Source organism: Siphateles boraxobius, unplaced genomic scaffold (genome assembly GCF_051911475.1).
Source record: "Siphateles boraxobius isolate OS27281-9 unplaced genomic scaffold, OSU_SipBor_1 77, whole genome shotgun sequence".
Classification (NCBI taxonomy): Eukaryota; Metazoa; Chordata; class Actinopteri; order Cypriniformes; family Leuciscidae; genus Siphateles; species Siphateles boraxobius.
In genome coordinates this window covers 10,669,252-10,681,403 of record NW_027509205.1, presented here as the reverse complement: position 1 = coordinate 10,681,403, position 12,152 = coordinate 10,669,252, and the positions used below count along the sequence as shown (strand labels likewise).

The 12,152-nt window shown below is 35.2% G+C and overlaps 1 protein-coding gene across 7 annotated transcripts in view; it reads left to right on the top strand.

Moving 5' to 3' along the window:
- scn8aa (sodium channel, voltage gated, type VIII, alpha subunit a) overlaps positions 1–12,152 on the top strand; it is a 78,571-nt gene that overhangs the window by 30,181 nt on the left and 36,238 nt on the right. For 2 of the 7 annotated variants that reach the window (XM_077218631.1, XM_077218626.1), the window contains 7 exons: positions 2,114–2,205; positions 5,301–5,525; positions 5,739–5,802; positions 6,061–6,202; positions 7,654–7,860; positions 8,077–8,364; positions 10,729–11,034. In XM_077218631.1, the coding sequence (XP_077074746.1) occupies positions 2,114–2,205; positions 5,301–5,525; positions 5,739–5,802; positions 6,061–6,202; positions 7,654–7,860; positions 8,077–8,364; positions 10,729–11,034 (1,324 nt within the window). Of the gene's footprint in view, positions 1–2,113; positions 2,206–2,407; positions 2,500–5,300; positions 5,526–5,738; positions 5,803–6,060; positions 6,203–7,653; positions 7,861–8,076; positions 8,365–10,728; positions 11,035–12,152 lie in introns of all 7 variants that reach the window. The other 5 variants (XM_077218629.1, XM_077218625.1, XM_077218627.1 and 2 more) reach the window with 4 other exon arrangements.

Genomic DNA, 12,152 nt, shown 5'->3' with positions numbered 1-12,152 from the left:
TATAGACACATATAAATCTAGAGATTTTGTTTGCTAGTCACCATTTCAATCCATCATCCGTCACCGAACGTGTCACGGATTGATGATGTAAAACTCTGGACGGGTCTTGCGTGTGTCCGTTTTTTAACAAATCTTGACTGTCGTACAGTCTGACATCCCACAGTGTGATATGACTTACAGTGGGGATCATGTTCGTACAGTCTGACAATCGTAAAGGAGTATTATAAATTGTACAGTGTGCACCTGGCCTTAGATCACTAGTGAAAATGATTTTCTTTTTCTATTAAACAATTTACTCTTTTCAAACTTCAATGTGGTCTCAGACTTTTGGAATCCACTATAAGTGTCCCCTTTTTTGAATTCTAGTACAAGATCCTGATTCTAGGATATGCTTTCATATGATTCTTTAAACATATGAATGATATAATTCAGAACAAATGTCAGTTTAGTTACAGTATGTAATTTTGTAACTATGAACCTTGTCTGATTTTTTGAGCTATCATTCGGTTAATACCAATTAATAAAAAACTAAGTCATTTAACTAGTCAGGACACTAGCTCAACACTTGCTTAAAGACATTTTTTTAATGATGGATGATGAAAATTTTATTTATTTTATTTTTTATTAATAAGCTGTTTGTAAATTGAGCTCTTACTGTATGTGGGGGACACAGACAACACATTTTTAGTGTTATATTCTGTCTAACCATATGAACGTTTTAGGTAGCATCTTTATGGATGTGGCAACTCTGCTTATTGTCAAGTTCACCTCTCTGCATTTGTCCTTGTCCTCATTTCTCTGCTGTGCTGTGATTATACCTGGTTCTTGCCGGAATCCAGAAAACTCACTCTGTTCTTCCTTTCTGAGAATTTTCATTGTCCAGATGTCCCAAAAGATCAGTGATTAGAGCCATTCACCATCAACTAGACTCCCAGCAGCTAGGGGTGGGCGAAATGACCAACATCTGATATCACAATATGAGTACTTTTATTTCATGATAACGATATACATCACAATACAGTTATCTCATCACCAATTTCAATATCACTAAATACTAACATAAATAACATAAAACAAACTATCAAGATCACTGAAGACAATTAAAGTCAGTGATAAGGAACAAAGAAACGAATTACAAGAAATCAGACAAAAAACTACAATAGGACAAAGACAAAACTGAGTTAGACCTGCCTGAAAAACTTCAAGCACTAGATAGGCCTATAGAAAAAGGCTACTACATAAATTGTAGTAAGGCTTAAAAACGCATTCAAATGATAAGCTTTCGTGATGGTGCAGAACGGCAACGTCATGTGAGCATAACCGCAATAGAAACAATAGTCCAAAATCTCTAGCGGTTGACAAATTTCTACCGGTTAAACATGTCTATATCGGTATATGGCCCACCCCTACCAGCAGCCCACGCAGAGAAGGTTTTCTCACTCACTAACTCTTTCTGCCTTCCTAGTTCTCATTCTCCAATTTCATTTTATCTGTTTTTATTGGATCTCATTGTATTTTTTTTTTTTTTTACAAATACCAGACAAATTTATCTGAGATATATTGTATATCCTATACTAATAATACCGTAAGAGCATAATTGTTTATGAAAGCTATTAGGGGTGGGAAACAGATCAGGTTTGTGTTGTTGAACCAAATATTTACAATGCATTGCAATGTCTTTCTCTTTTTCTTGAAGGAAAAACTAAATATGTAACATGCAAGCATTTGTAATATGACATAATATTTATTATTATCACTACTACTTCTTATTATATTATTAAAATCACAGTTATTCCGTGTTCTGAAAGACATTGCTAATGTAATCTACTATTGCCATAGTATGTTTACTTTCCTCCAAAAATTCAAATTCATTGTATTATTTAACATAATAATAATAATACAAACTTTTTTAAATTCTCCATCTATTTAAATGAAATTATAAATTAAAATTTTCAGCATTTCTATTTTGAATTGTGACTACACTTCATTTTCCCCCCCACCTCTAAAAGCTATTTAACCTTTTAAGAAACAGATCATCTTAGTCTGCATATGGAAGTCATCAAGTACTAAGTCATGACCATGTCTCCATGTAACTTTGATCTGATCATTGCAGGTATATAACAGAGTTTGTAAACCTAGGCAATGTCTCAGCTCTGCGCACGTTCAGAGTTCTGAGGGCATTGAAAACTATTTCTGTAATCCCAGGTAAGAGAGTGTGTGAGAGCGGGAGGGGTCGGGTCGGTGTTAGGTGTACGTGTGTGTATTTTGGTTTTCTTTTCCTTTCTTTCCCCCCGTAGTGGACAGGCTCTGTGAGTGACATACCTCCTGGTGGTTCGTTGGCGTGGTGGTGTTCTTGGTGTGTTTGTGGTTGTCATTGGTGTCTGTGTGTGATCCTCCCTTATTTCAGATATGTAACAGAGTTTGTGGACCTGGGGAATGTATCTGCGCTGAGAACATTCAGGGTTCTCCGAGCATTGAAAACTATCTCTGTCATTCCAGGTGAGATGCAGTTTTGACGCTGAGGTTAACTTTCAGTATGACCCCCTAATACTATTCGATTTGAAATCTTTTTTGTTGGACTTCTCTCTCATTATTTTTTAGCAGAAATTAATTTGGAGAAGACCATTTAATTTGCTTTTTTTACTATCTCCAAAATCATCAAAAATGGTACTTATACATTTTTGATAGGCTTTGCAGTCTACTATCAATCTCCAGAGTCCTTTGGCTTCGACAGCCTTTTTGTCCCAGAGCAGATTAGAGCGATTTAGAGAGCTTTAGTCACCAAACCTCTGTAACCTCTTTCATGTAGACATTAAACTTATCTGTGAACAAACCCTGAACAGGGTTGAACTCAAGCCACTGTATTACTTGTAGGGTTGTTGTTAAGATGTTGCTAAACACTAAAGCAGATCTCTGAGTTACATAAGGCTCTATTTTATTGCAGATTTTAACAGTAAAGACTTTAGATAAAGTGATGTTTCAGTCTAAAGGAGCACCTAGGGGTACACTGTCTAAAACAGAGTTGGAACAGTAGCCTAAAATCAAACTGCAGGTATGAAACTCAAGGTATGAATGCATTAATTTAGCTGTTTAATGTATCAGGATACAAATATAACTTTTTTAGCCCCTGGTCTCAGAGCACTAGAGTAGATATTTTTAACAAGCTATGTTTTGTTCCCCAAGATGAAAATTGAATGGCTCTCAGTGAGTTCCCAAAGAACATACTTGTTACTTATTTATGAAGACTGCCAAGCCTAGTTTGTGGACATATTTTATGCTGCATGATGCTTTGGAAGTCACTTGCTTTTATAGTATTAGCCTACTAAGTGCTTGGCTGCCTTTTTTGAATTTTTTTTTTAATATTCATTTTTGTTCACTTTTTTTCCTTTATTTTGTATGAAACTCACAAATTGCACCTGGAAGTGAAAAAAGAAGCATAGTGCAGATGGTCAAGGGAGATTTTTTTTCTTTGTTTCAGAGGAGTGAATTTTTATTTACTTCAGTGGTAAAAATGCCAGACCTTTAGCTGAACGTCTTGACACATTAGCATCATATGCAGTAATTTTCAGTGAAATAACAGAGCTTTGATTTATTTAGCTGACTAGGTTTTACTACAAGTCATATTTGTCATTTCCATGTTATTTTCAGTAAGCCTAAGCCTACTCATCAAATCCCTGAGCCCTGGGAGATTTTAAGTTTTGACCTGGTTTATGGGCAAGAGGATTGTAGCATATCAATACTAAACTTCAGTATTACATTTGAGATTCTACTGTCTTGAAGATAGAACAGTTCTTTGAATTTGGGAGGGGTCAGTGCAGTCTTCATGATGTTTAGCTCAGCATGTCTGGTGGAGTCCTGGAAGATTTTAACACTGGACTTGTTTCTGTTTAGTCTTTGGGCTGAAATGACCTGCATGTAATCTTCACCCCCTTAGTCCCCCTGCCTGCTTTATTCTCCCTATGTCATTGCCCTCTGGTTGTGCTGAAGTATTTATAGACCAATGGATGTCAGGTTTTTCTGTTTCTGGGAGCCCTCCCTTGAACCTTGAAACTTCTTCTTTTTTGAAATTCTGCAATTCAAAAAAGTTTCATGATTGATTTTTGCATGCCCTGAAATAATATATTATCTTTTGTAAGCATTTATTAAAACCAAGTTTAAGAAGAATAGTAAATAATTATTTTGAATAGACCAAATGATGGGATGGCTCCTAAGCAGTATCTGTGTAAAGAAACTTAAAGTGTATTTTGTGGTGCTGTTATTTATACGTTGTCATAATCAATTAAAATAAGGATTCAAGGCATGATTTAAAATAGAAAAATAAATAATGAACAATTAAAAATATTTTTATTAATGCGGAAGTGCATCCTTAAGCACCCGGATCAGTGGTTCTCAACTGATTTTGCTTCTGGAGCTAGATTTTACATTTACAATCAGATCAAATTTATTTCATGCTGTTGGCAGTCAGCAATTTATCACACAAAACACATTAGGCCAAAACTCTGTTTATGATGAAATTATGCCAAGCATTATGTATATGTTGCCATCTGTCTTAATGTCCTAATTTCTACAAACTGACAGATGATGTTTTAATTTAATTGGATGTTTAGCTTTCGATATCAGCAACAATACTGTATATTTAGAGAGAGAGAGAGAGAGAGAGAGAGAGAGTGTGTGTGTGTGTGTGTGTGTGTGTGGTGTGTGGTTTGTGGTGTGTGGTGTGGTGTGTGTGTGTGTGTGTGTGTGTGTGTGTGTGTGTGTGTGTGTGTGTGTGTGTGTGTGTGTGTGTGTGTGTGTGTAAAGGTACCAGAGCTGATACTGGGGGAATAAGCGTACGGCTGGAAAAGGCCCTAAAATATTCTAACTAAATTATTCTATGGTCCTATAATACTTCAATTCTGACAACGATCTGTTCTTTCTGGCCATTTATTCTTTAATTTTATTTTCCAATAAATAAAGAAATGTATTACATAATTCTCTATGGGGTTAAAAATTTAGCATTGTTCCATGCTGTCAGAACATACCTGCAAACCAGTAGTTGAGAACCACAGATAAGACAAGTATATGTGTATATAAGACAGAGTGTCTTCAAACCAGAAACATCAACATGGCCTCACATCGAAAAAAAGACAAAAAATGAATTCCTCTCATCATGCCTTGAAGACTCCTTTCATACACTTCTGGGATTTGAGCACACATGCAACTGTCTCTGCCTTTGTGTGTGTGTGTGTGTGTGTGTGTGCGTGTATGTGTTTGTGTGCATATTTGTGCGTGTATGTGTGTGCATATTCAATATCTCATAGGTCTGAAGACCATTGTTGGCGCTTTGATCCAGTCTGTGAAGAAGCTGTCAGATGTGATGATCCTCACCGTGTTCTGCCTCAGTGTCTTTGCCCTCATTGGTCTGCAGCTCTTCATGGGAAATCTGCGGCAAAAGTGTGTCATCTGGCCCATTAACATCACAGACATGTTCCCCGATACCAATGGCAGCAATGCATTCAACTGGGATGAATACATCATGAATGAAAGTGAGCTTCTGTTTAGTTTGTCACTAAAAAAATACAAAAAGTAATAAGTTTTAGTGTTTTAACTTTTAATTTATAAAAAAGTATTATACAATTTTAATTTAAGCCATTTATCACTTTTCTGCCTTAACAGAATTGGCCAAGATTTTATTGTCTTGATTGTTAAAAATACGAAATGGTTTAGTTAACTGGTTCTACATCTCTGTTTGTCATTAGAAAATTTCTACTTCCTGCCAGACCAGTTGGATGCTCTTCTATGTGGAAACAGCTCTGATTCAGGGTGAGTGTTTGGTTCCAAACATGGTTCCAAAACTTTAAATCCTACAACATCGTCATTTAGAAAACATAAACTACACTTCTTTATTAAAAAAGACAAAACACGAAGAAGCTGCAGTTGGAGGCAGACGCCTTTGTGCATTTATATGTTTAAATAACATGAAGAATAGCAGAAGTAATTCCCTGAGATTCTTCTTCGACAAACGTTGTATGCTAATCCATAGAATGGTCATTATGGGTTGTGTGCCCTTTTTCGCCTCAGTCGCTGTCCTGAAGGCTACACATGTATGAAGGCTGGCCGCAATCCAAATTATGACTACACCAGCTTTGACAGTTTTGGCTGGGCTTTCCTGGCTCTCTTCCGCCTCATGACGCAGGACTTTTGGGAGAACTTGTACCAGCTGGTAAGGGCGTAGTCTTTTTCCCCCCCGAAAATCTTAATTTTTATTTAAACCAAATTATTATTTCCTAAATCAAATGTTATATATTTTATCTTCATAGAATAATCTACTTTGAAAAAAAAAAATAAACAAAATTGTAGTACATGTATATTTAGTCTCTATGTAAATGAAATTAAAATTGCACTTTACACAATTAAACAGTCAGTTGAATTTAAATATTTGCATTTAGCATTGTAAATTAAATAAAGTCAGGCCTTGAGTCATTCTCATGCCTTTTACGCTTGATAATGCATTTGTAAACAACAGGAAACAATATGCGATTATCAATTATGAGGATGGGTTTCTCTGAATCCTCTGAATCCAGTTCAATATGCTTTGTTAACCATACCTTTAATTTGTGCATGGAGGATTGTTTAGGATAAGCTACAATATTTATGCTGCTGCAGACAGCCCTCGTTCTGCAGGATGTCCTCAAACATACTGAACCCTCTGGGATCGGAAGCAGTAATGGACAGCTAGAAGACTAAATAGTAGAATGCTAAATAAATCCTGAGCTCTAGTTCATTCTTCAGTAACTTCAAGCATAGGTATCTAAACTCAACTTCCCTAAAAGAGAGAAAGTTATAGGTGCCGTAGGGTGGCAATATATGGTATATATATATAAAAAAAGATACCTCATTATTGCTGATAAACAGATACAATTTTAATGTATATTTTAATCTGTATAAGGAATATGAAAATGTATATAATTATTGAATAAAAATGAATTATATAAATATTTAATAATTATAATATAATTATATAACATAAATTTGTATTAAATTCAGTACATTGAATAAAATGTCATAATTGTCTCTTAACAAGTAGTTTTAATACTCACAATGAACTGAATGTTATACACACCGTATTTAGCTATTGAATGCATTTTATTCCTAGAAGACACGTAATTGCAGTTATTTTAAAGCTGATGAGAAGAAATGTCACTCCTCATAAGTTAGGCTTAGTATTTTCTCATTATTTTGTCAGGCAAAACAGCCTCACTGCTAAAAACCATGAAATTACTGGTTATCTTTCTGTTCTTCTCTTTTTAATTTTCTCACTCCAAACAATCTGTCTTTCTGTTTGTGCAAAGGCATGTCAGGGTGCCAGTAGCTGCCTTAAGCCAGTCAGAATAGTAATAGTATGTATGCATGAATGTATGTATGTGTATTTGCATTCTATGCATAAGTAGGTCACATATTTTCAGAATAATGAACTGACATTTGAATTTTTCCAGAGAGTTCTCTTCAACATGTATGTAAGTGAAATAGAACAGCCAAAATACCTGAATATTATATTTATGAGTGTTTAGAAATTTGTCAGTGTGTATATGTGTGTAAAAAACAAACAATTTTTATAGTGATGTATGCATGCTCTCGAATTTAAGATGCTTCTGATCTGTCCCTCATCCACAGACCCTGAGAGCAGCGGGGAAGACCTACATGATTTTCTTTGTGCTGGTAATCTTTGTTGGCTCGTTCTACCTTGTGAATCTGATCCTGGCTGTGGTGGCCATGGCATATGAGGAACAGAACCAGGCCACTATGGAAGAGGCGGAGCAAAAGGAGGCGGAGTTTAAAGCCATGCTGGAAGCGCTGAGGAAACATCAGGAGGATGTGCAGGTCAGGCACTGTTTCAATGCTGATAATAAGGGTCCTCTTTGTGCAATTTCAAATGTGTTCTAGTATAATGTTTGTCTGGTATATTGGATGTTTGTTTTTGCATTTAGTCATTCACTAGTGATCAAGTCTGATTTTTAATTGTGGGCATTTTTGTGACTATGTTGGAATCTAAAATAATTTAGATCAGTGAATGATTGATACATTTTGTGATGGCAGGCTAATGCTATGGCAACGTCGGCGGGGACGGTGTCTGAGGACGTGGTGGAGGATGATGGTGAAGGGGGAGGGAACTTGTCCTGCAGCTCATCTGAGATGTCTAAACTCAGTTCCAAGAGTGCCAAAGAGCGACGCAACCGCAAGAAGAAGTGGCGGCAGAAAGAGCAGGACAAGGAGAAAGGGGACAGTGAGAAGTTTGTCAAATCCGAATCGGATGATGGAAGCAGGAGGAGCAGATTCCGGTTCCCTGACAACCGTTTAGGGCGTAGGAGTTCTATAATGAACCAGGTAAAGAATGACATCTGTGTATCATCATATTGTTAATGTGGCTTTCTATGAATAGGGTTCAAAAAGGGCTCTTGAAAATTATTTTTTTAACAAATGGTGTGTAAAGAAAACAGCATGCAAAAATATCTAAACGTTCAACAAAATATTATATAAGCTGCTTATTATTTATTTTATGACTAATGCATTTTATTAAATGTATGTATCCTGGTCATCCAAAATGTTATATATGGTATAAATTATGTATAATTAATATAAAAAAATACATAAACATCTACATTAAATGGGTAATTATTAATAAAATTTATAAAAATACAATTACATAAAGATCTATCATAAATGAAAGAAAAATATTTGCTTCATAATTTTATTCTTACAATAACTTATTTTGTTATTGTTAATTGCTAAGCTTCATAAATGCAGAAATTAAAATAAATAAATAAATAATGTTGTAGAAAAAGACCAAAATAGGGCTACAATAACGAATCGATAAAATCGATTAAAATCGATTATTAAAATAGTTGGCAACGAATTTCATTATCGATTCGTTGTGTCACGCGATTATTACGCCAGTCAATAATTTTCAGAGATGTTTGAGTATAAATAAATAAAAATTTGAGTGGGGAGTGGAGCAGATCTATGAGGCACCGGACTGGACAAAAGCGAAGTGAACTCCGCGAGCGAGCGCAAGAGAGAGAGACCGAGTGTGTCCGAGATCGGGCGAGAGAGACCGAGTGTGTCTGCGTGCGAGCGACAGTGCGCGAATGAGACCGAGTGTGTCTGCGTGCGAGAGAGACTGAGTGTGTCTGAGCATTAGTAAATTGGTACATACTACATAGTAATATATAATTACTATATAAGAGGCATGGAAGTTCGATAAATGGACAACAATATAAATAAAAACAACAATTAAATTCTTACCACTGAATTAGCAGACTGTGATTTGAATCAGATAGACAGAAGATGAAAACACTTTCTTGTCTGTCCCAAGTACCACTACAAGGGGAATCTTTTTTCCACAAATTGCAGCACTGAATTTTTCAATTTTTACTCTAAATGACTCAGAGATACTTCACTATATGCTCAGAAAGGATGAGCTGCAAAATACCTTACACACCACAGGAGATGGTCAATCCATTGTATTTGTTTTTTTATATTGTTTTATATTGTATTTATATTTTATATACATTGTATTTATAATTACTATTAGGATAGACTAGAGATATTATCTTCTGTTATAATTATTATTATTGCTATTATTATTACCTATTATCCATGCAAAAGTCCAAATGTTTTGTGCATTTGCTTGTCAAATAATGTCAAACATTTTGTTAAAGATTATAACATTTTTGACAAAAAACTAAACAAAACACAAGTTTGTGAGTGTGTGCATCTGTGAGTGTGAGAGTTTGTGAGTGTGTGCGATTGTAGTGTAGAGAACAAGTTCTGACGTTCAAACAAATCCTGTAAAGTTTTCTGATTTGTATTTTTCTTTATTTTTTATAAATTATTTATTGTTCTGACAGCTCAGGTCCCTTTAAACAAAAATATACATCTTTTTGTGCACTTTATTTTTAAAAGGCCTATATATTTGGCAGATGTAAAGCATACATGTGTATGTTTTTTGTGTTAGTCCATTTTTTATTATTACTTTAACAGCTCAGGGATGTTCAAGGAGTGACCTGTTTGTGCACTTTCTGAAGATTTTTTGCACTGTGAATTTGCACTGTCAGTTCTGTTTTTGAATAAAGGGTTGGAAATTAATGCTTTTAAAAAAAAATCGGATTCATCTATTAATCGAAAAAATTATAGACAGATTAATCGATTATTAAAATAATCGTTAGTTGCAGCCCTAGACCAAATTAATTTACTACTGTGTCATTTTCTTTTTTTAAATAGGAAGAAAATATTAAATTTTTTGTAATAAATTCCTTAATTATTATTATTATTTTTTTTTACTTTGGACAAGACCTGTCATGACCTTAGAGGTGGGACAAGCCAGAAAACACCATCTTGTACCATTTTACTTTTCAAGAATAATGGAAATAGTACCTAATGTCTGTGCCTAATGTTAAACATTCCATGGTTGAGAGGAAGTGTGTAAAAATAAAAGAAGTCAACAGTTCCACTTTTTATTTTAAGGTGCCCTTGTTACAGTGTAATTATACAAATAAGTACTGAGTAATATTAATTAACAATATGTACTTGATATATAATTAGGTATTGGTTTAGGGTTAGTTGCTTGTAATTATGCATAATTTACTGTTGTTATTATAGTACGTGTAAAATGTGTAACAGGCACACTGTAAAATGAAGTGTTACCAAGTCAACATTTTACCGTTTTCACTCTGTTTTCCTTGCCTCCAGTCTCTGCTCAGTATCCCAGGCTCACCATTCCCTTCAAGACGCAACAGTAAGAGCAGCATCTTCAGCCGCTGTAAGGACGGAGGCTCAGAGAACGAGTTTGCAGATGATGAGCACAGTACGGTTGAGGAGTATGACGAGAGGCGCGATTCATTCTTAAGCCCGCAACGTCGTAACAGCTACACGGGTTACTACGGCAAGCGCAACAGCACTGTGGATTGCAATGGAGTGGTCTCTCTCATCGGGCCGGGACCTGGCGGACGCCTACTGCCTGAGGTGATAATAGATAAGGCAGCCACTGATGACAGCGTAAGGAAGTCTAAGAGTAGATCAGTCTAGGCATGGGCATCATCTATCTCTAAACCTTGTCTCTCTCTCTCTGTTTGGCTCTTTCTCTTTTTGATGCATTTGCATAATGGTTATTTTGACTTTATTCTAAAATGAGCTCTCTTTCAGTTCTGGACTGCTCTCAAAGCCTGTGTGATATGCTGCCCTTTTATGCCAGTTTGAAATTAGTGAACAAGCTGCTAACTATAGATAGACCTCACTGTATGAATGCTGAGATTCAGGTGTTTCATACACTACTGTTAAAAAGTTTTGGGTTGTTAAGATTTTTTATTATTGTTTTTGAAAGGCTGATCAAAAGTACTGTAAACACAGTAATATTGTGAAATGCAATATTACAGCATTTACAAAAAAAATATTTTTTTACTGCAATACTGTAATATTACAGTAATTACAGAATTACAGCAATTACAATGTAATTGTTTATTTAATTAATTTAGTTTATTTATTACAATTTAAAATAACTCTTATTTATTTTAACATATTTAAAAATGTAATTTATGCCTGTGATGGGAACTTAAAGGGTTAGTTCAGCCAAAAATGTTATTTCTGTCATCATTCACTCATCCTCATGTCGTACCAAACCCGTAAGACCTTCATTCATCTTCGGAACACAAATTTATATATTTTAGATGATATCAACCCCCCCTGCAACGTTATTACCACTTTCAAGGCCAAAAAAAGGTAAAGACATTGTTAAAATAGTCCATGTGACTACAGTGATCCAACCTTAAGGTTATGAAGAGACGAGAATACTTTTTGTGCATAAAAAAACTAAAATAATGACTTTAGTCAACCATTTCTTCTCTTTCGCAAGCACCATGACACGTGATGCTGACGCAGGAGCCGGCCATTACTGAGCCTGCGTTCTGACGTAGAACCCGGAAGCGCTACGCTGTGTTTACACAACACTGCCGAACACTAATGCATTTATTTGAAATAGAAATCTTTTGCAACATTATAGTCTTTACTGTCCCTTTTGATCAACTGAATGCATCCTTGCTGAATTATATTATTAATTTCTTTTAAAGATGTTACTGAGCCCAAAATTTATAATGGTAATAAACGTTTTAGTAGTTATT